The sequence below is a fragment of the Xyrauchen texanus genome, chromosome 6 (assembly GCF_025860055.1).
Source record: "Xyrauchen texanus isolate HMW12.3.18 chromosome 6, RBS_HiC_50CHRs, whole genome shotgun sequence".
Lineage (NCBI taxonomy): Eukaryota > Metazoa > Chordata > Actinopteri > Cypriniformes > Catostomidae > Xyrauchen > Xyrauchen texanus.
Genome location: NC_068281.1, coordinates 22,336,250 through 22,359,466, shown reverse-complemented (window position 1 = coordinate 22,359,466; position 23,217 = coordinate 22,336,250). Strand labels below are relative to the sequence as shown.

Here is a 23,217-nt window from a genome sequence, read left to right as displayed (position 1 = left end):
TGCTAATTGAGCAGTGTGTCCATCAGTAGCTAAAACACCCCCCACCCCACCCTTCTATCTCCCGTCATTCTCGTCCCCTGCTCCGTCAAAGCCTTGTCTCAAAACTAGCTGAAAATAACACTGCATAGTGGCTCTCTCTCATTGTGTTCCCTTAGCTTGGTTCCACACTCTTCTTTCCCTATCTCTTCTCTCACTTTCTCTGAAAGAGAGCTCTTTCTCTGTCACTCTTTTTCACTCTCTCAAGCCCACGCCTGTTGCAGGCTCAGTTGAATCATGGGACTGAGTGGGCGGGAATGTGCTCCTTTCTCCCAAAGACACGCAGACAGAAATACACACTCGCACAAACACACATTCTGACGTATCCAGGCGGACTGGAGGTTGCAGCCTGCGGCTCAGCTTTCTGACATTTCTCCACCCATATCTCTTTTTTTCCTCTGCATTTCCTCGTTTTCAAGTGCTGATGCATAATAAATTCATGCATACTGCATGACATAATGAGGCAGTGCTTGCAAACATTTTGATTACATTACAATTGTTACAGATGCTCTTCCCTCCCTCACTCAGTGACTTCTCATCCATTACAGCTGAAAAGGAAGGATTGATGCAAGAGTATAAACAAAACTCTTAACTGTTTGCAGTTATGTCAAAATGCCACATCAAAACTATGTGGGTGGTATCATATCTGAATAACAATCAAACTGGTCTTATTTGAGGTGAAACTGAAGCTCATAGTGAAAGTTAGTTCCTCCTGTTATAAATGATTCAGTTTTGGGAGACTGTGCTGTTGTATTTCAAAATTGTAGTTACAGTCATTGATTTTAAGACTTAGACTTTTTGATATGCTTCAGTTTTGTCATTGCTGAACACAGATTATCAAGATGTCAAGGCTGGCTTTTTGGGTTGGTCCTGTTAGTGAATTGTGTGTTTATTATTATTATTATTATTATTATTATTATTATTATTAAAGAGCACAGAGATTCTTCTCTAAACGTGCACGGAGCTGCAGGAGCACAACTGATGACACAAGCAAGACAGTCCAACTAAGCTGATCCACCAATCAGTATGTTCAAATAAGACATGATTGGATATTTTGTAACCAGTTATATTTTCCATTTCATTAAGGGGTGGGACATTTCCCATGTCTAATGCTAATGCACCAGCAACCCTGGAGAAACCATCATTTGTGCTGTAAATTTATTTCCCTGCTAAACGTGGATGTATTTAAATGGAATTTATGCTCTTAAACTTTGTGAAAATACTGCATGTTATTGCACCCGCACTAGTTTTTGATGCTCTCAGCAGATGCTAGACAACAGTGTCCTGTAATTATCTAAATAATACATTTTTTTAGCCTTTTACTGCTGTCGGTGGTGCCTTTTACTCATGATATCAAATAATTTCAATTTATATTTCTAAGAAGAAAAACTATTTCACTATACAAAGAAAAGCGCATAATAGTACACAAAATTACACAAAAAGAAATGGTAATAAATAATCATTATTACTTGGGCTATATATGGCAATACTAGATAATGTGTCAATGTGAACATTACTACACTCATATTTGCTATACAATGCTAAACAGTTTACTGTGTATTATGTATGTATTAGCTTATTAATTAGAGTAATTTTCATAGTAGCCTAATGAAAGGAACATTAATAAGACCTATTGTAAAGTCTCTTTACATCGCTATAGTACTTCTGAGACACAATTTACAATCACATTTTTATCAAACTGCACAATGATGACTCTAAGACATTACAGATATTACAGCTTAATTTTCTATTAAAGCACAGATTTCTGTAAAGCTGCTTTGAAAAGATAACCAGTAATATTTATTGACGGGTTGACTTTTAAATGTATTAGTATATGTTGAAAATAACATTAACCAAGATTAATAAATGCTGTAAAAAGTATTGTTCATATTTATTTTATGTTAATTATGTAGTTAACTAATGTTAACAAATAAAACCTTATGGTAAAGTATTAAAGTATCACCACAATATGCTATTGTGATGTCTCTGCATTTAGTTTAACAGTTACATCTGAACAAGACCAAAAAATAAATGTATTTATATATATATATATATATATATATATATATATATATATATATATATATATATATATATATATATACTGTAGGTGTACTCACTTTTGTTGCCAGCAGTTTAGGTTTTAATGGCTGTGTATCGAGTTATTTTGAGGGGACAGCAAATTTACACTGTTATACAAGCTTTACACTCACTAATTTACATTGTAGCAAAGTGTCATTTCTTCAGTGTTGTCACATGAAAAGATATAATAAAATATTTACAAAAATGTGAGGGGTGTACTCACTTTTGTGAGATACTATATATAATTCTTGAAATATTTGATTTGTGTGTCTTTGTTAACATATATGCACTTGTGTCAGTTTTTTTTTTGTTTTTGTTTTTTGTCTCACTTGAGCCTTCAGAAAAGTCTGTTATAATTGATTGGCAAGAGAGAAGTCTTTGTGGCCTGAAATGGAGAAGCATCACATATGTAGAGCCTACAGAGAATGCTTAATCCCTGTGGGATGTGCAGCTAATCAACAAAGGATGTGTGTTGACTGATAACATCTGCACTAGCTTTAAATAACTCCCAGGTAGACATCACCTTAATTTTATCAGCTAAAACGGCTTCTAGTTAATATACAGTACAACACTGTCTTTCCCTTCAGACTGATTTCATGGTAAACTCTGAAACAGTAGACTGACTTTTCTTCAGCTATAATCGGTCTGTGTTTATCAAAATTTTAAGCATTGCCCCCAGCCCAGTGGTTGAAGCGGGAAGTGTTTTTGAATGTAAGGGCACATGTGAGATCCAGCTTTCCTCGCCAAAAACGGGTTGCAAAGCGAGATGGTTTTATCCGTAGAGGATATAATTAAGTCACGAGTATCGATTACACAGGCTTCATGTCCCCCTCACTTTCAATAAATCTAAAGTCCATTCCCCACACTTTTTCACTGGGCAAATGGTTTTGCATTGTGTATTTCATACAGCAAATGTGCATATGTGTAAATGCAGACCATACAATCCACTGGTATGTCTCATGACATGAGCTTGTCATTTAGAGTGTTTTACATGGCAAAATAAAAAAAGATTTTTTCTGTGAAATCCAAGTTATGTAAGTTGTTTTATGGTATCTGTTGCTGCTTTTTGATGGTGATCTTTGATATTATTATGATATAATAGCTTCTTAAGGTGATATATTCTTTATTTTAAAGGTGTACTCAATTTGTTTTCCTCATTAAAAATATTTACATCTAAAGAATTGTAACTTTCAAACATGTGTATAAAATCATTAGCACTTCCATGAGATGACACTTCCAGTCATATCAGTAGCCTTCTGAAAGCTGGGTTCCCTCATGGGGGCCACCATGTTTGAATCACATAACCAGCCGAATACTACTTGCTTCATCACAGTAAGATTCGGCTAACTTGTAGGTAAAAAAATTCAATTTTCATTTATTATTTAATAATCTTTTCTTTTTTCAAATGAAAATATTATTAAAAATGACTCCACTTGATTTCATTAGATTTGAAAAGTCAAAGAAAAAAAGAAAAAGAAAGAAAAGACAAAAGCTTCTTTCTGTGATTATAATGTTCATTTTAACTCATAGTCATTTGACTATGGTAAATATTCCTAAGGGCAAGTACTAAGTATCATACTCTAAATTAGAATGATGATAGGAAGATGTAAAAATAAAATGCAATTAAGCAATTATAGTAATTAAGTTCTTATGTAATCAAGCAACTTTGTATGTGTGGATTAACATGTACGTTTACCAGCAAAGAAGCACTGACTTTTACAATACAAACAGCAATAATCAAATAGGGGTTCCGGGCTGTTCTAAATTGATAATTTGGAACTAATTTAATATAAATTCTAAATTTAGTTTTAAGACTGTCCTTTTCATTTTTGAGAGTGTTAGTGAGACCAGAGCAAGCATTTCTTTTAAATATGCATAAGCTTTCCTCCTTTTCTAGATGGTTAGCTATACAGTTTACTTTCCCAGTACTATCTGTGTAGGGAAGGAGCTGGGAAAGTGAACTAAGATCTGTTTCAGTAATGCGGATTGGGAAACTCACAAGGGGGACTTTGTCTGCTAACTGGAGTCTTTGTCTGACTTTGTGTGTCAGTCTTAGTCAAGTGATATTACTGCTTTGCCTGTGTTGCTCAGGTGTCATTGAAGTCAAATGGAGCCAGTCGAAGGAGGCATTGCAGAAGGTTTTGTCTTTCTAAACAATCTAAACCTGGCACATGGTCCTGATTTCAATAGATCACTGAAAGTATTGATACTGGCCAGATAAGAATCAAGTCAACAGCAGTTGATTCTTTGTGCTACTTTAATAGTAGCATGTTCCACTCACTACAGTTACAAGCACTATGTGACCATCGTGGTAGATACCAGAAGATGGTTACAATGGTTATTGTGTGTTGGTTTATGATTCAAGTGCTTAGAAATGGCTATATAAAAAGACTGAACCCACCAGAGAGATACCACACCATTGAGTGTTTTCCTTATTTAACCACATTATCTTCCTGATCATTGCATATAGTTGCTAAGAAATCCAATCCAATAGCATTTTAATTACACTCATTCAAATAGTTTGTGCATCATTAAAAGGTCATTTGGCAATCTGAAAACCACAGTAGCATACCCTTTCCCTTTGGGTAAGTTTGAGGTCATCACTTATTGTGTCACACTAAACAGCCTGATCACATTTATATATGTAGCTATTTGTACGTTAATATTTGTAACATTAAATGTACATGTTTTTACATTTGAATAGACACTAAAATCAGTGGCGAATTATCAGGGCCAGCAAAGCCTTCTCTGCTGGTCTACCATGCCAAGTAAATACATATTTTTCATCATTTCATTCTCATTGACCGTTGTATGTATTTGTAATCGCTTTCTACTCTTAATTAATCTACAAACAAATAGGGAAAAATGAAACCATTCATTGATGCTTAAAAGCAAAGTGTGACAACTTTTTCACAAATCGCATGCCTGAAGCAGCATGACAATTTGAGCTCCACCCCCTCAGGCTTTCAGAAATTCCACAGAATCCCCTGTTCCACAGAACAGTGCAAATGAAGGGGCAACTAAAGTCAGATTGTCTGATTCATCAGCCAATCAGATTGATTTATTTGTTTTTGGTGGGTGTGATCTTTAGGATATGTACTGGTCAAGGCCCTCTAGCTGGCCTCGAGTGACGCAATCACACTTTAAGTGACATAATTTGAAAGCGAAGAGCGCAAAATCTTGTTGACGAGTCGACTGTCATTACTGCCGCTATCGCCATTGAGAAAGAGATTCTTAAGGATTTAAAAACATGAGATGTTCTGCATGATGGTGTGATTGCTTAATTTATTAAACATACACAACAAAATAAAGATATGATATGAGCTAAGCTGAAGCTATTTACCCTCTCTCCCACAGATACTTTCCATATACCCTCTAAACACAACTCCTTGTTCCTCATGGCTGTTAACGTCGTTGTGATGGAATCCTAGATGCAATTTTCTGGATAAGATGTTTGAATCAGCTAATGCCAATGTTTTGCAGACACGACATTGAAACCCTTCAGCTATAAAGGGCTCCTATTTATTTCTTTGACATTATTGTATTCTTTTCCACTGCATTTTCTTCAATACATGGGAAAAGGCAGACGTGCTTCTAAAAATGAGAGATCACCTTGATGTATACAATCTTTAGTGTATAAAATTGCTTGTTTTTGTGTGTGTGGCTTTAATGAGATAGCAAATGAAAACGTTACTGTGGATGTGTGGCTGATACAGGTATCTCAAATTTGATGGTATTTAAAAAATAAAAAAAAATAGTTGATTTAATCAAAATATTAAATGTTGTTTCGTAAGAAAGGCCATGTTCATTGGTGTTTTCCAGTGTCTGGTACACATCATGAAGTCATGCCCAAGCTGTTTTAAAAGGAGCAGAATTGTTTTGTAGAAAGACTGCAGCAATTTATATTAAAACCATCTGTTACCATGGTGACATTCACCCCTCATCTTTAGAGATATTTCTGGAACAGAATGTATTTGTGCACATACACACTGAAGCCAGTATTAAAAAGACACACACATCATATTACTTACCTCCATTGTATGAAATATACTTATCTTTGCTACTATATTTTAGTTTAGAAGTCTGGTCTATATATATAAAAGATTAATGCCCTACACTGGTCAAAGATGAGGGCATATTTGAGGTCACATGGTGCATAATTACATAGAAGGCCAATGAGAAAAAATATGGAAGGCTTAAATTATATGTACTGAGGCCCATTTTATAGGGCACATGATGTAAAAACTAACAAAACATATCAGCAGTCTCTGTATTTTTATACACTATAAAAAAAAATATAATAATTAAGTCAGAAATATTATCTAAAAAGACTGAAGCACCTGACTACATTAGGTTTTCTTCAGTAATATTGATAGCATTTGGGTAGTTGACATGCCCTGTATCGTGATATGCTGTAATCCATGTACATTTATTTATTTATTTATTTATTTATTTATTTATTTATTTATTAAGCATTTTGCTAATTCTATGCTTGCAGTTTTTATGACCTCATATTAATTGAGAAGCTGCATGGAATATTTGCATTTTTATAATAAAAAATGAAATTTCCACATGCATGACCATTTAAAATGAACTTTAAGTAAAAAGGTAATTTAAAAATGGTACCTTAATGGAAATGGTGACCACTCACATAATATACACTTCACCTATATTTAATACACATTAATAGCAGTGTTAAACATGATGTTCAAACTTGATGAATGTTCATAAAAAAGCTCTTGGTTTTATGGTTTTAAATAGCTGCCAATGCACTACACTTCTGTTGGGATGTTAAAGGCCTGTGACGGTTCTCATGTGGTTTGTGCAGATAGTTAATTTGTTGTCAATTGAAAGTGAAATAATTTAAAGCCAGACTGCAGATCTTAGAGCACTTAACCAAAAATGCTTTTAGTCTCAACAACTTGTAGGATAACAGATCTAGTCAGGGATGTGCTAAGGTTAAAACAGGCAAATCCATCATTTAAGCTCTTTGAGGATCCATTAAACAAGATCCACAAAATAGTGTGCAATACAATACTTTAAAAGAACCACACATGAACCTAGTCTGTAGAGTCATTCATCTACAGCACATGACCTTTCCCATCTTAAGAAATGCAGGCACAAGAAAATCAGATCAGTCTGACAGCCAGTGTGCATTAGAATCTCTACACCCCTTCTCTCTTTCTCTCTCATGTATCTCCTCTTGATTACTGCGTGGGATGAGAGAAAATCTATTCAAGTTGAGTTTATTTTTGGCTCACAGGAAGTCTGAAAACAGAGGCTCTTGAGTCACCAAAATGCACAATAGGACTTTGCATCGATTCAGTAGCTCCACCATCCTCACTACAGCAAAAGCCGTGCCAAGTAATTACACAAGTCTTGCAACGACTACAGCCACATCCAAGCCTCGCTTCTCTCTGTACAATAGCTTGGAAAAACCTTAGGAAAACCCAGACCTCTGATGAAAAGATCATCTTAGACTAGCATAAAATGTAATGCTTCAAGCTGTTTTATGCTGGGTATTGATGGTCTGGTGTTGGTCTAGCTGATAGCCATATTGCTCACCAGCCAAACTTAGTCAATGAAGCTACTCAACCAAAAATGTATTGCTGGTTAAAGGGACAGTTCACCTAAAAAATGAAAATTATCTAATTATTTTACTCATACTCATCCCAGATGTGTATGGCTTACTTTATTCTACAGAACACGTATTAAGATTATTAGAATAAAATTTCAGCTCTGTAGGTCCATACAATGCAAGTGAAAGATGGCCAGAACTTTGAAGGTCCAAAAATCACAAAGTCAGCATAAAAGTAATCCATACGACTCCATTGGTTTAATCCCTGTCTTCTGAAGCGATGTGATTGGTGTAAGAACATTTTTAAGTCCTTTTATTTACAAAAATTCTCCAATTTCATTTTCACTTCCATATTCTCCTGATTTATTTATTTTTTTTGCTATTTGCATTCTTCATGCATTTCACCACCATCTGGTTAGGAGTGATCAAAGGTCAAGATTTATAGTAAAAAAATATTGAAAATATATAAAAAAATATTGGTATGTTTCTCACCCACTCCTATCATATTGCTTCAGAAGATATGGATTAAACCACTGGAGTCTTATGGATTACTTTTATGCTGGCTTTATTTTTTTTCTGTAAATTAAAGTTCCGACCACAATTCACTTGCATTGAATGGACCTACAGAGCTGACATATTCTTCTAAAAATCATAGTCATACAAATCTGGGATGCCATGAGGGTGAGTAAATGATTAGATAATTCTCATTTTTGGTTGAACTATCCCTTTAAGCTATTTAAAGTACCTGGTATGGACACCAGCTCATCCAAAAACAATATATGCAGTCATACTGGTCCTCTTAGCTGGGATGTCTTAACAGGATATTATTAACATTATTTTTGTTGCATTATCATTGATCAGTAAAGTAATGCATTTGTTCTAGAAGGCTAATCCATTTCCTTTAAACAATGTATAAATGTCAGCTGGATATTGTATTATGAACTAATCAAATTTCAGTCTATAATCCTGCTATATGTATGCCATCAATCATACTGCCTCTAGTGGTATCCGCCATGGTGTGATCAATAGCGCCATGACCTACATCTTTATCGGCTCATCATTCTCCATTTGGGAATGTGTGTATACGTGTAACTAAAGTGAGGTAGGTTGGGGTGTGAGTGTGTATTTGGCATGAAAAGCTGAGAAACAGTATATATTTTTTATGATATAATATCATATATTATATATGGTTATGAGAAAATATGCCCTGATAATGTTATGAAATTCCCATTAAATTCCAGATCAGTTCAGGGGACACATAATGGATTCCCTTAATAGAAAAGTACATTTCTGGCTCTGATAAACATGTATGTATTTGTGGCTGTTGCTGTATTGGCATGTGTCATTTACTTGCACATTATGTGGCTGCAAAGTTGTCTGAGAGCACCTTGTGTCTATTGTTGGTAAATGAGCATTTGAGGACAGTCAAGACTATCTTTCCCTTCTGACATCGATGTGAGATTGGGGTTTTTGAAGGCCATTGGCATTTTCTGAGTCAGTCAGCCATAAAGAGAAGGATGGGCAGGGATAGATGTATAGAGGGATGGATGCGTGGATGGAGATGAAATTGACTTGTAAGGGGCAGATAGGGTTATGATTCATTCTGGGTTTGACACAGAAAGTCAGAGGAGAACTGGTGATGATCACATCTATCAAAGTTCAACAGAGAGAGAGACACTAGCACAATGGGCTCTGTCATCCTTTACATTTGGGATTTATAACATGTATATCTATGTACAGTACATAAATAACAGTACAGTGTATCAACGTTATTTTGCTATTCTACTAGTAAGTGGAAGTTACCCCTTCACTAGACACTTTTTATGCAACAGTAAGTATTGGTTCTCTAATCTGATTGGACAAGCATGTTTCCAAAAGTGCAGATCATTATTACAGCAGGACAGGGGGACCTCACTGTTTGTATCACTCAGCTTGTTTGTGTTCTTAACATGCAATGATGGATCCTGCTGAAATATTTGAAATATTAAATATTTAAATATTTTCATTGGAGCAAAAAAACAAAAACAAAATATTATGTCTAAAATGTAAATTTCTGGAAATGTAAGCGCAGTGTAGTTCTAGCGGGAAGACTAGCAGCTGTACATCATCGCACCATTAGCTGGGTAATTCCTAGCCAATCTCATGTAAGCCATTGCTTTAGAAGTCTGCTCACAATCTATCACATTGCTGTTTCAGTGTGCTAACACTGCAACCTCCACCACCCCACCAGCACCAGTTGAGTCCCATCCTACATGGGGGGTAGGCTCCTCACCCCTGCCTCCTATCTCTGGCAGGATATGATGTTCCGAGTACAACTCCTTCGGACCGCCAGACAGGGCCTACGCCCTGAGAGACATTACTTTTCTGTATTATATTCATCAAATAAATGTTATCTTACATTTCGCTCAAGTCTGCGAGTCTTCCTGATAGAAATTACATTTTTGTTTATGGATATGTTGCATAAAAGTATTATAACACCCACAACTGTGCTGTTGTACTGAATATCAGCATGGCTGCCATTGCCTGTAACCTCGCATCTAAGGCCAAATCACAACAATGCTGATTTTAGTAAATGTTACGAATTCAGCTCTAAATGTTTTATGCAAAGTTGTAATTATTCCTTCACTGGTGCCTCAGAAAGTTAGAAAAAAAAGAAAAAAACACATGTGGATGTCCTCAGTATTAAATCTGGGGAAAAGCTCACAATTTATCATAGTAATCCCATTCTGTCACAACTGCTGTCTTTACAAGAGTTCAGAGTCAGCAGAGATTTCAATCCTCACTAAGATACCAAGAAACTGTTTTCAGTGAAATTTCAAGACCACTAGTAATACAGTGATCAGGTTTTGAAAACGGATCAAAGAGAAAAGATAATTGCTACATAAAAGTTTGAACTACAAAAATATGTCCAGGCCATATTTCACCCTATGTATATACATAATTGTTTTTTTTTGAAGGACAATAAGATATATTTAATTGTTTAATATAAACACACAGTCTCCACAAATTCCAGTTACCATAATACATCTGAATGTTTAACTTTTGAGTTGTTGTATCATTTGAGTATTGTAATTACCATTATTCTCACTTGTCATTCTCATTAGATTATCATTATTGTAATGCTGTAAATAATACTGAATTACAAAGATATATTTTTTTAATCAATGCAGTGCAACAAATACCACTGTAAATTTAAAGTATTTTTTTTTATTTCTAAAGTAATTTTAATTTAAATAATACTGTAAATGATTATTAATAGTTTTAGTAGTACCTTTGTTTCATTATAATAATGAGGATTGGGAGTATTTAATAGTAAAAAAATATCAAAAGTCCTAAAAAATAGGCTTCATTTTCTAAAAACAATTTCATTGAATTTTTTTTGATGAAATATGATCCTGACAAATTCTTGACAGTTTTTGTGAGATTCACCCCAAAAGGCTCCACCCACCATGACAGTTTTGTGAGAGGCTCTAAATAGATTAACCTAATTGAATGTAGAATTGGTGGTTTCATGGACTGTTTTGGAAAAACATGATATTTGAATGTGATATAAGCATTGCTCTACCTTTCCAGTATACACTCACTGAGCACTTTATTAGGTACACCTGTACACCTACTTATTCATGCGATTATGTAATCAGCCCATCATCTGGCAGCAGTGCATAAAATCATGCAGATATGGGTCTAGAGCTTCAGATAACATTCACATCAACCATCAGAATGGGGAAAATGTGTTCTAGTAGTATGGGCATTCAATGTTACAAGTGCTACAATAACCTTTAAGTATTTGTATGCAAATACTTTCAATTGAGAACTTTATGAGCTATACATTTTCTTATTTATCAATAAATGTCAATGACCTGAAAAGCTAAAATAGATAAACAAAATTTTGATTCATAGCATCTGTGTATCAACTCACTACTGTGACAAACAATATTGCAAAGAGTTTCACCTAACTGTAAATATCCAATCTTGTCTCAAGATAATTTTACTGAATCTCTGTCATACATATTTTCTTGCAATTATTATTATAATTTTTTTTTTACATTGCATGACATTTTTACAAGCTGTATCTACTGTGTGAATGCGCTGGGAATAACAACAATGAAGGAACTCTGAAGTTATTTCACAATTTCATGAAATGAAATCCTCTACTGTAGTAGAGGATTCACCAGCATTAGGAAAGGTGGGTGGCAGGTGTTAGCCTCCCCTAGAAAGCTTTTAAAGGGAATCATATCAAGGCAAATCCACACCACCTGTAACACTGACCTATTTCCCTTGCAAACGGAATGTAATTTCAGAATGCAAACTGCTGGGGGAGTTAAGTTTTTCTCATTTGGCATCTCTCCAGAGACGACCGAGGGAATTGCTTTATCAAGATGTGCCTGGCATTAATGTGTTTTTATATGTAGTGTAGAATGAATGCTTGCATAATGGGATGGTTTACAAAGTACTTTCCTATAATTCTTGAATGTTTATAGCACAGATAATTGGCTTACTTTCTTTAGCTCACTTTATTAGTCAGTGTTGGTATAAAGTAAAAGTGTGGTGAAATCTGTTACTGACAATAAGCTATTATGGTTGACTCATCAAGGCTCATCAAGAGATAAACACACATACATTGATCTACTGTGTTTTTACCAAACATTACATCTGCAGTAGTAACTCCTATGAATCAACAAGGTGCCATTTCTTGGTACTCTCCAGAAACAACATTTCACCCACCCCGATCTCATGCTTAACTAATTTTGTACATGGTTGCCAGATCGTAATAAAACCGTAAGAAATCGTACAGGTTGGCTTGTAAAAACATATAGCCTAACATTTATTTCCATATAGAACAATTAACCAACCAAGGAAAACTATTCCAAATCAATAAATTCCTAAATCTAATCCAAAAACCAAACATAAACAAAGTCTATACCCTTACATGAAACCCAACCCTAAACCTAACCTCGATTTTCATTCTAAATCTAACTAGAGGCTGCAGCATTTCTGCACTTTAACGTATGATGAAGTGAATATGCCTTGCACGCTTAGAACTAATTTTGTACACATACACCGGACATTTTTTCTTTTTCTTTTGGCTCGACTGTACCAGTGTCATTCATTTGACACAAAAATAACTTTTGAATTCAACGGAAGAAAGAAGAACATATGGGTTTGGAACAACACGAGGGAATAGTGCAACCTAGAGGTAAATATAGGATGATTAACCAGATTTGTTCACTGATGTTGCCTTTCGTAAAATAAAGTGTTGGATTGGAAGCTACCTGAAATTTTATGCCTGTATTGTATTGATTTGGAATTCTGATGCTTTGTGTCAATGGGAATAAACATTGTAGGCCCTATTTTAAGTGTGCTAGCACTAAGCATGGCGCAATGCAAAACACTAATGGGCTGGGTCAAGTGCAATTTGTTTCTTCTCCGGGTATTGAATTATAGAATTATGGACTTATGATCTTTTGTGCATTAACTCTATCCTTGTTGAATGTAAGGCGTATTTCTATTGACACACTCCTTTTATATGTATGCAAAATTTGATTCTCGTCAGGATTTGGATGTTGGCTCTGTTAAATTATAGAGAATGTAAGTATTATTAATCATATTGATCAAGTGACCCACAAATCATGGCTAGTATTAACATATTGTATTCTCCTTCCAGGTTAGGCTGTGGATTTTTGCATGCATGTCACTTCTACCAGATGATTTTGCTTTAAAAATTGTGATCATTTATTGCAACATGAAAAACTTTAACCAAAAACATTTCTAAATTCTAATTATATTTCAAACAAAACTAAAATACAATAATAATAAAAAAAAGTGGTCAAAAAATCGAATATAATCACCTCTCCAAATAAAAATGACTTCTTCCACCTGTCAGCTGCAGTGACATAAAAATCACTTAACGACAACAGGTGGAAAAAGGTATCTAGAAATATATCATAAATCCAATTGTAAATATAAACATAATGAAAATAATCATTAAAAAATAAACCATGACCTCTAGAACACATCGCATAACACAAATCGCATACATTTCATAAAACAGCTATAACTCTGATCATCAGGGGCATAATTTGATGTTTCACTATATTTTCTGAGTTTGGACATGAACTTTATTACCACCTGCTGGTGGAATCTCTAAACTGCCAATGCAGGATAGATGATGCTGGCATGCCTGCAAAAGGCATTCACAATGAAGCACAGTGCTGAAAGGCATTGCGTTTGGCTGTCCAAAGATTTGTTGCAAATGAGCTCTTCTCTTCCTATTTGTTTTGTATGTGGTATGCTTGTGTGGCATGTAGGTTTTTAAGAGCTGTGGCTTTGTGCTCTAAGCTGCAACAGCCCCCTCCCATTAGATTGTCACAAGGCCCAATAATAACATCTCTAATAAGAGGGTTGACTTTCTCTGACTCTCTCTACTCTCTCTCCCTCCCTCTTGAAACAAATGTTCTTCTTAATATCAGACGTCATGCAATTAGTGTGGCAGAATGAGGATATGCTCACCATCTGTAATCACCCAGATCGGGCTGTGTGCCTTACAAATAGACCACCAAAAATTGGGATGATGAATTTGGTCACACCAGTGATTCAGTCCATGTAGCCACAATTGTAGCCTGATGCCTAAGACTGAAAGTTCTAAAAGGGTTTATCCAGCAAATTTTTACCCACAATAGGTAAACTGACTGCTTGACTATTGAGCTGTTAAGGTTGTAGTCCAAAAACCAGGAAGAGAATTAGCACAAATTACAGAGTCATACCTCAATTGGGAATTTTGAGGCCACATTAAATCATCATACATAAAAATAAATAAATAAATAAAATTAAACAAAGCGGCTCAAAATTCTCATTTGAGGTATGAAAGTGTATAATTTATGTTGTAGACCAAAACGTCCATGTATCTTCAAGTAATGTCATAAATCCAAAACTGCCATTATAAAAACCCATAGGACATCCTTGAGGGAACCCATTGCGAATGGGGGTAGCTCAGCGAGCAAAGACGCTGACTATCACACCAGGAATCGCAAGTTCGAATCCAGGGTGTGCTGAGTGACTCCAGCCAGGCTTCCTAAGCAACCAAATTGGCCTAGTTTCTAGGGTGGGTAGAGTCACGTTGGGGTAACCTCCTCATGGTCGCTATAATGTGGTTCTCATTCTCGGTGGGGCACGTGGTGAGTTGTGTGTGGATGCCGCTAAGAATAGTGTAAAGCCTCCACAACCGCTATGTCTCCGGTAACGCACTCAACAAACCATGTGATAAGATGCATGGATTGACTCTCTCAGATGCAGAGGCAACTGAGATTCATCCCCCGCCACCTGGATTGAAGTGTGTCACTACGTCACCACAAGGACCTAGAGTGCATTGGGAATTGGGCATTCTAAATTGGCGAGAAAATAAAATAAATAAAAAATAAAGAAATAGATAAACATGGGATTATGGGTAGTATGTTATTCAAGGTCTTCTTTCATTTTCATGTAATCTTTTTGCCGTACAATCAAATTTGAATGGTGACTGATCTGACCCTTAAAGTCAGCCTTATAAATGCTATTTTCTAATTTAATTAAATCAGTAAGTTTGAATGTTAGCATATGAAGTACATTTTTTTGGTTACCTGACAAAACGTTTGTGTGTGAATGTTAGGACATACAATGTCCAAAATGGCCTTTGTTACAGAAACAAATCTTTGATTCAAGCATATATTGCTGATACTAAACAAAAAGCACGAGTAATTGAAAACATAAACACTGACGTCTTTTTTCATTATTTCCTACAGACTGTCTGGTCAGTTTGGAACCATACTGTGTGTGGATGCCTCCGACTCTCGCTGGATGATTCCATCTCTATGATGAAAGGCTTATCCGGCAGCCGCAGCCACCACCACATGGTGACCTGTGACCCCTCCTTGGACTCCATGGGTCACCACATGGACCACAAGCCCTACCTCATCAGCCAAATTGAGAACTCCCTCCCAGCCGACCACTCCTACTACTCCCAGAGGAGCCCCTACCAGTCTGACTGTGTTGTGCCTTATGGGACCTTCCCTCGTAGACACTACAGTTCTCAGCATGATTCGAAGGATGAGACTGCTGTGGTTCCCTACACTGGGGGAGGGGTTCCAGCCAACAAGGGCCCGCGACTTCCCGTTTCCATATTGGATCAGTTTGACCGCCAACTCCCAGGGCCTCGGGACGGTTACCACACATTACAGTACAAGCGTGCCGCCGCAGCGTTGGAACAACGGAGCGACAGCCCTGGCCGAATTCGGCATCTGGTGCACTCTGTCCAGAAGCTCTTCACCAAGTCCCACTCTCTAGAGGGCCCACAACATGCTCATGCCCATGGCAAGGGCAGCATAAATGGAGGCAAAGCCAGTCCCGATGGAGACCCTCCCGCTATTCGGCACCGGAAGCGTAGCAAGAGCAGAGAACGCTGCAAGTCGGCAGAGCCCAAGAACAGGACGCCACCATCTGGATACTGGAGCTCTGATGACTTGGAACGTGAGGCCTGCCTGTTTCAACACGGACTACCAGGCGTCATGACCATGGGCCGGCACCCGGAAAAGTCCCAGTCCCAGTACTTCCTGGAGGCATACAACACCATCAATGACCAGGCGCTAAAAAACTCCCGCAGCAACAATGATTTAGGAAAGTGCTCTACCTGCACAAGCATACCGCTGAGTGTGGATGCTACACAGCTCGTGAAGAAGAGCTTGTGGTCGTCCTCTCTCACGGTGAGCAGAGCACGTCAAGTCTACCAGAAGGCCTCGGTAAATGTAGATAAGGCTCTAGTGAAAGCAGAGGCTTGTCAGCAGGACCGCTCATGCCAATTCTTGCAGGTATGCAAAAAGCGTTTCAATTCTCCCCTACACCCACATGCTCACCTAACCCACCTCCACCTTTCTACCACCCCTCCTCTTCCTCCTCCACTACTGGAGAAAGCCTCCAGTTTTGATTTGAGTTCTGCCGAGAAGTAAGTGCAAACCACTAGCTGCCTTACTTTCTGTTTAGCTGACAAGCATCTGTTTGGATCCATTTGATCTCTGGCTGGTATTATTTCTCTGTAAATTTGAAATTCACTTTGTTATACCAATGATTTCCTTAAAGTGCTTATTTTATTTGTATGTGTCTGCATGTCTGTGTGGTAGAATGAGGACAATGCAAACAAATTATTTACTTAATCAGTTTTTTTTTGTTTGTTTGTTTCCAGTAAATCTAAACATCATTTAATAAGATATTACATCTCGCTTTCAGATCATTCTAACAAACTTTATTCAAATTTATGCTTAAAACACGCACCAAAAAAAAGAAATACAAATTCCAATGGAGTAAGAAAAGAAAACTTGTTTTCCCTTAGCCATTGGCAGCATTTTTTTTTTAAGTAAGCTTCAAAGGTTTGTGTTGGATTTCTCTGAAAACAAGACTTAAAGTATTAGTTCACACAAAAATAAACATTCTGTCATAATTTACTCATCATAATTTACGCATAATGCCATCCCAGATGTGTATCTGTACAAATTAAGATTTTTAGAAAAAAAATTCAGCTCTGTATGTCCATAAATGTGAATGGAAGCCAACTTTTTGAATCTCCAAAATTATACAATACATGTGTTAAATGAGTAAATTGTTGAAGATCTTAAGATCCCCTGCTTATGATTAAGATCTTAAAATGTATTTGTATTTTAGTAAAGATAATAATGAAAAATACTATTTAATTTAAACAGTTAGGATATGGAAAATTTAGTTAATTATTTACAATAATCATGGCTCTATGGTGCAAGCGTTTTACTCGTATTTGCAAGCAGAGGTGGGTAGTAATGTGCTACATTTATTCAGTTACATTTACTTGAGTAACTTTTTGAAACAAAAAGACTTGTAAAGTAGGTTTAAAAGTGGGTACTTTTTACTCTCTCTCAAGTAAATCTCTAATTCGTTTTTTTTTTGTTTTACTTCTTTACAATGGAAGTAAATAAATATTTTGTTACCGTCATTACATTAATGAGTTTAATTTTTGTTACTGTGTAATTTATTGAGAGATTATTGAATGGGACTTTTAAGAGAACGGAAGTTCACACAACTGCGTGGTGCTGACACAGACTGTCACTCAAGTCATCAATTCTGCAGCATCAAACTCTTCAAAGTGAAACACTTTCTTCACTCCGCACAGTGAAAAAAAGAATAGTTTTGTCATGCAATGCCTTCATTTAACACCAAGACAAGCGGATATTTCAAGATTAAAATCTCAGCTCCAATTTAAGGCAGCATGTCTTGGTATTGTTTGTAGACTTTTGAGTAAAATAATGAATTTAATCCATTTTGGAATAAGGCTGTAACATAAAAAAATGTGAAAAAAGTGAAGCGCTGTGAATACTTTCCGGATGCACTGTAAGTGACGTAAACAGTTACAGTTGAACAGGCCCAAGTTCAACAATAATGAAACAGTTATAATAGTTCTGTTGTCAATATTGAAATGCCATTGAGACATACTGACAACCAGTAAATACCATGAAAGCATCACACACCGCAGAGATACATTCAAAATTAAGACAAATATATTCATAACAAGCTCTAAAACTGCTCCAGTGAGAAATCATTAATATCTATGGTCTGTTTACTGTCTTTGAGCTTTGCTGTAACACAAATCACTAATTATTAAGCAAATGCATGAAGACGCTGTGCCATTATTGAAGGTTAAACAGTTATATTTATTATTAGTGGTATTGTGACCAACATTAATCTGATTACATTTTTGATGAGTGACTGATGATGAGATATTGAGGGCACCTTGATTGACACTGAGAAATCTCATGTTAAAGAGAGTAAAGCTAAAACGCTCATGATTGCTCAAACCATCTCTATCACTCAACACAACTAATTGTCACAACTCATGTCATGTATCCTGTATTTGCATGTTTATTTGTTGTTTAATTTGTTTTTAAACCTGTTAGCAGCCTCTATATCCATCAATCAATGTAATATTAGTTTATTAGTGGCTTAAGTAGATCTGTCAGGACTGATGTAGTTTGGTGCTGCCTGAAAGGTTAATTTAAGAAATAATAATTTAAAAAAGTTGATCAGAGAAGATGTCTTTTGTCATGTATGAAGAATCTTTTTTAATGAATTTTGTTGTAATTTTTAAGGCATGCTTGTTCTGTTGTTATACATTACCAGTTGTATCAACCTGAACACCGACTGTGCCTCTAAATTGAGCTAAGCGCAACACCTCCCAATCAAAACCTCAAGGGTTGGGGACCCCTATAAGACTGGAATAATTATGGAACTGCTTTATATAGTAATTTAGATTTTGTGTTTTTTGAGAGTGTGTGTGTGTTTGTGTTTTTTTTTGTGTGTGTGTGTGTGTGTGTGCGTGCGCGTGTGTGTGTGTGTGCCTGTGCGCGTGTGCGCACAGGCACACACTGGCACTTTAAGCTCTTAGGGTTACCTATAATGAAGTAAATTGAAGTAGGGCCATAACTAAAATAAAAGGGACATGACCCACATCTCTTTTTCTGAACAGTAATCTATCAATAAGGGTTTTTCAATGACCAATTCTTTTTGATCTCCACCAATCTTTAGTTATTGCTTACATACTTGATTTAAAGGCATTAACATTCTAAATGTTTACAAGCTAAACATAAACAGATGAGAAAATCAGTGGTAGACCGATACAGTATATCAGCCAGGCCAATTAATCAACCCTTATTTTGTGATTATCGGCCGATAACCATGTCTGCTTGGTCAGTTAACAAAAATGTTAGCACTCCTTCATGTCCAAACTCTACCAACAGCCTTGTCAGTAGAAAATTATACATTTCTGTTTTTGTCAAATTTGTTTGTCATTTATTTTGTCCGTTTTGAGAAAACTTATGAAAAATAAGTCTTATTTCAGCTATTTTTAATTTGCCATCATAAAATTTTTATTATTTTGTATTTTGGCAATATTTCAGACATGCTATACCCTGCTCTATAAATATCAGTATCAGCATTTCCCAATGAAAATGCATATTGCTCGACAACTAGAGGAAAGTTGGGCTGGAATAAGCTAAAGACCATACAGTCAACTGGAATTCTGTTTATGAAAGGAAGGCTTTTTCATTCCTACAATCTGGGGTGTGTTGTGAAGACTCTAAGCCCTGTACCCTTATCTGTTCAACAGAGGATTTGTCATCATTTTCTGCTCATCAAACTCAACTTGACTAAAGGCGTGTATGGGTGTTGGTGGTGTGTTTGAAGGAATTTTTTGTATTTGTCAGGTCTGTGAGCATGTGTGTGGGACAGAACCGGTGTTACTGGAGTCATTCTACCTCCTCTGAGTGCCTTTTATACACTTCCTGACGTCAAGGCTAGCCGTTTCCCCAGTAACACAAGCTCTGCAGTGATTCATTTAATCACAGTGAAATTCTTTAAAATGGGATTTTTCTGTTTATGCCAGTAGAGAAGCTCTTTCCAGTGATATATGCAGCATAACAAGCTCTTTACACTGCAGCCAACTCTATTATTATGATTTTTGAATGGTCTTAAGCCCAGTTCTCACTGACAGCAAATTTATCGATGGAGGTTGCCAGGTCACTGTGTTGTTGGTCACCGTTAGGTGTTCTTATCGCTGGGTGCCCAGTTGAGCTGCCTAACTGGCCATAGCTTTAAAAAAATCTGATCACAAATTACACTGAGTGTTACACTTATATAGTGCTTTTCTGACACTACACTCAAAGCGCATTACATAGTGAGCAGTTGACTCTCCTTGACCACCACCAGTGTACAGCATAGTGCACCAGTACGCTCTCCACACACCAGCAGAAAAAGGGGGGAATTTGGCCACTTCTTTTAAAGAATAGGGGTGTAACCCCAGTGTCCTGGACAAATTCCCCCCATTTGGCTTTTTAATGACCACAGAGAAGCAGAGCCTTGGTGTAATGTCTTATCTGAAGGATGGTGCCTTTTTAAAGTATAGTGGCCCCATCAATGTATTAGGGCGTTAGGACCCACATAGATGCAGGGTGAGCACCCCCTGCTGGCATCACTAACACCTCTTCCAGCTGCAACCTAAGTTTTCCACAGGATGTCTCCCATCCAGGTACTGACTAGGCTCAACCCTTCTTGGCTTCAGTGGGTAACCAGGTGAAAAGCTGCAGTGTGATATGGCTGTCGACATGCATTGTATGTAAAATTTAGATGTCATTTTAATTTGACAAGGAATCAGCTTTAATTTTTGGAAAGTCAGATTTTCCAAAATCCTAGTAGGAAAAGTTCAATGGAATGCCACATGATGACGGAATTCCAACTGGGAAACTCATGTGGAAATATTAAAACTCTGATTTCTCTGAGGTGCAGGTGCGTAACATAATACAAACTTGTTGGCACCCAGGGAGATCTTCTGAGCATCTTGCAATGGAATGTCTTCATGGTCGGAGATCTGAGATATTAAGTAGGAATTTCACACATCCTACTTGAATGGAACACAGCAATATTTTTAAATTTGCAACAGTGCAATAATTTATATACAGCAGTGCATATTACATGATGAACAAATAAATGCATGAAACCCAGAGTCCACTAAGAATGCGATATCTTCTGAAATAGTTTCCCATGGGTCATTCTTCTTTTATATTGTAGTATGTAGGCAGAGACAAATCGTTTAGAACAGTGCAATCACTCACAGTAAAACAAAACTTCATATTTTGTTCACAGAAGGTCTCTCTCGTCTTGCCAGCACTCAACTACAATATCTCACAGGAGACACACCTCAGTGTTTTCATTGCGACAATGGTCACTGTAGCTAATGTCACTGATTAAATTGCCAACTCCGTTTGGAAATTAATAACTTCAGGTTGCTTTTTAAATGCAGATTGCTGTTACTTTGAACGGCACTTCAGAGTGAGCTAATTAATGTAGCAGTAATTTGCACTCTCATCTTAAATTTGGACTCTTAATGAGCAGATATCATTAGATTTTTGCATATAATTCTTTAATAAAATGCTTGTTTTATATTTTATTATAGGAAGCATGCTTTAATCTTGTAGAGTCTTAATACGTTTTGTCAAGGCTTTATTACAATTAGATTGTTAGTATTTCATTTTGACCTTCATTTTCAGAAAAACAAGCAGTTGAAAGAAAGCCTTTACCTCTTGCAAATCTGAGTTGATCCTCTCTCTTAAAACTTCTGTCCAACTTCTCATACATTTAGAGAGTCCTGTTCAGGAGAGTTTGCCCTGGGAGAGCTACACTGAGACAGATGCTTCACTACCCAGGGAGGCGTTGTTAGTGTAATCAAGCAAGCTCTCACCGGCAGCCTCATGAATTATCACTGTCGGCTCAAAGAGAGGAAGTGATTGTGTGTATGTTTGTGTTTGTGTCTGGGTGGTTTGTAGTGCCAAGCACACTGGAGGCAGTTCAGATGGTGACATGCACCTTTTGTCAGTGGTGCATGACACAGTGTCACCTCTTAACTTACAGGTCCCTCAAGACGAGTGGGGAGGCTTTCCACTAGGCAAGGATGAAGATATTCCATGCAGACGCATGCGCAGTGGCAGCTATGTGAAAGCCATGGCAGATGATGACAGTGAAGACTCAGATGGGAGCCCTAAACCCTCGCCCAAGATGCAGGCGCGACGGGCTAGCTACCTCAAAGCCACCCAGCCATCGCTTACAGAGATGGCCACTTTAAAGTAAGAGTTCTAATATTTGCTATATCACTAGTTCCATAGTATTTGTATGTGCTAATATTTGGAGTGTGAAAGTTTAGTGCTGACTTAAAGGTTAAGTGTGTAATTTCTTTAGATGTTTAAGTATTTTTCCTACCCTAGCTTAAAATTCAATGCCAACTGTCTATAAGTAAGCCATTATAGGTACATTTTCGGAAAAGTGTAAACACTGGCTCTGTGGAACATTCAAAACATTGCTTTATTTGTTTGAGGATCTCAACTAGCCCGACGCAGCAACATTGGCTAGACCAATAGTGATTTTGGGGTTGGACTGTCTCTTTGGTGACCAATGAAGGATGGGTGGAGTGTTTGAGAAATTATTAATCAAAATATACCACAGTCAAATTATCTTTGAATACAAACTTTATTGCCATTCTAAACATAAAAACTAATTTATCACATACAAACATGAAATAGGTGGGTGAGTAATGTGAAAGAAATGATCAATACAGAGAAAATGAACTTTATGGAGTCTGTTGACAATGCCTTAAGAACCGTTTATACTTATTTGAGTCTGAATCGATTTGCAATCGGATTACAGAAAGTATTTAAATAATACACCAACACTTTCAGCAAAAGTCTGGAGCTGTACTTACGAGTCATTGCGTTTCTTTGTGTTGCTTGGTTCTTTGGGGTTTGAAGAAAGATTGCTCATTCAATGATTTGGACTCTTGTCATGATCGTGGATAGTTGTTGTCTTGAGGAAAGTGAGGTGGGCTTTGAAGCGAGGCCTTCAGCAATGAAGACTTGCGACTTCTGTTACATTTGTGTGACCCGTAGAGCAGAAAGTAAGAGGCTTCCTCGGGACTTTGGGTCCCG

General features: G+C 36.8%; 1 protein-coding gene across 1 annotated transcript in view; it reads left to right on the top strand.

Moving 5' to 3' along the window:
• Nucleotides 1-23,217, top strand: part of LOC127644779 (disks large-associated protein 1-like) — a 182,859-nt gene that overhangs the window by 109,899 nt on the left and 49,743 nt on the right. The window contains exons 3-4 of the mRNA XM_052128158.1: nt 15,475-16,536; nt 22,151-22,362. Of these exons, the coding sequence (XP_051984118.1) occupies nt 15,544-16,536; nt 22,151-22,362 (1,205 nt within the window). The 5' untranslated portion in view covers nt 15,475-15,543. The remainder of the gene's footprint in view (nt 1-15,474; nt 16,537-22,150; nt 22,363-23,217) is intronic.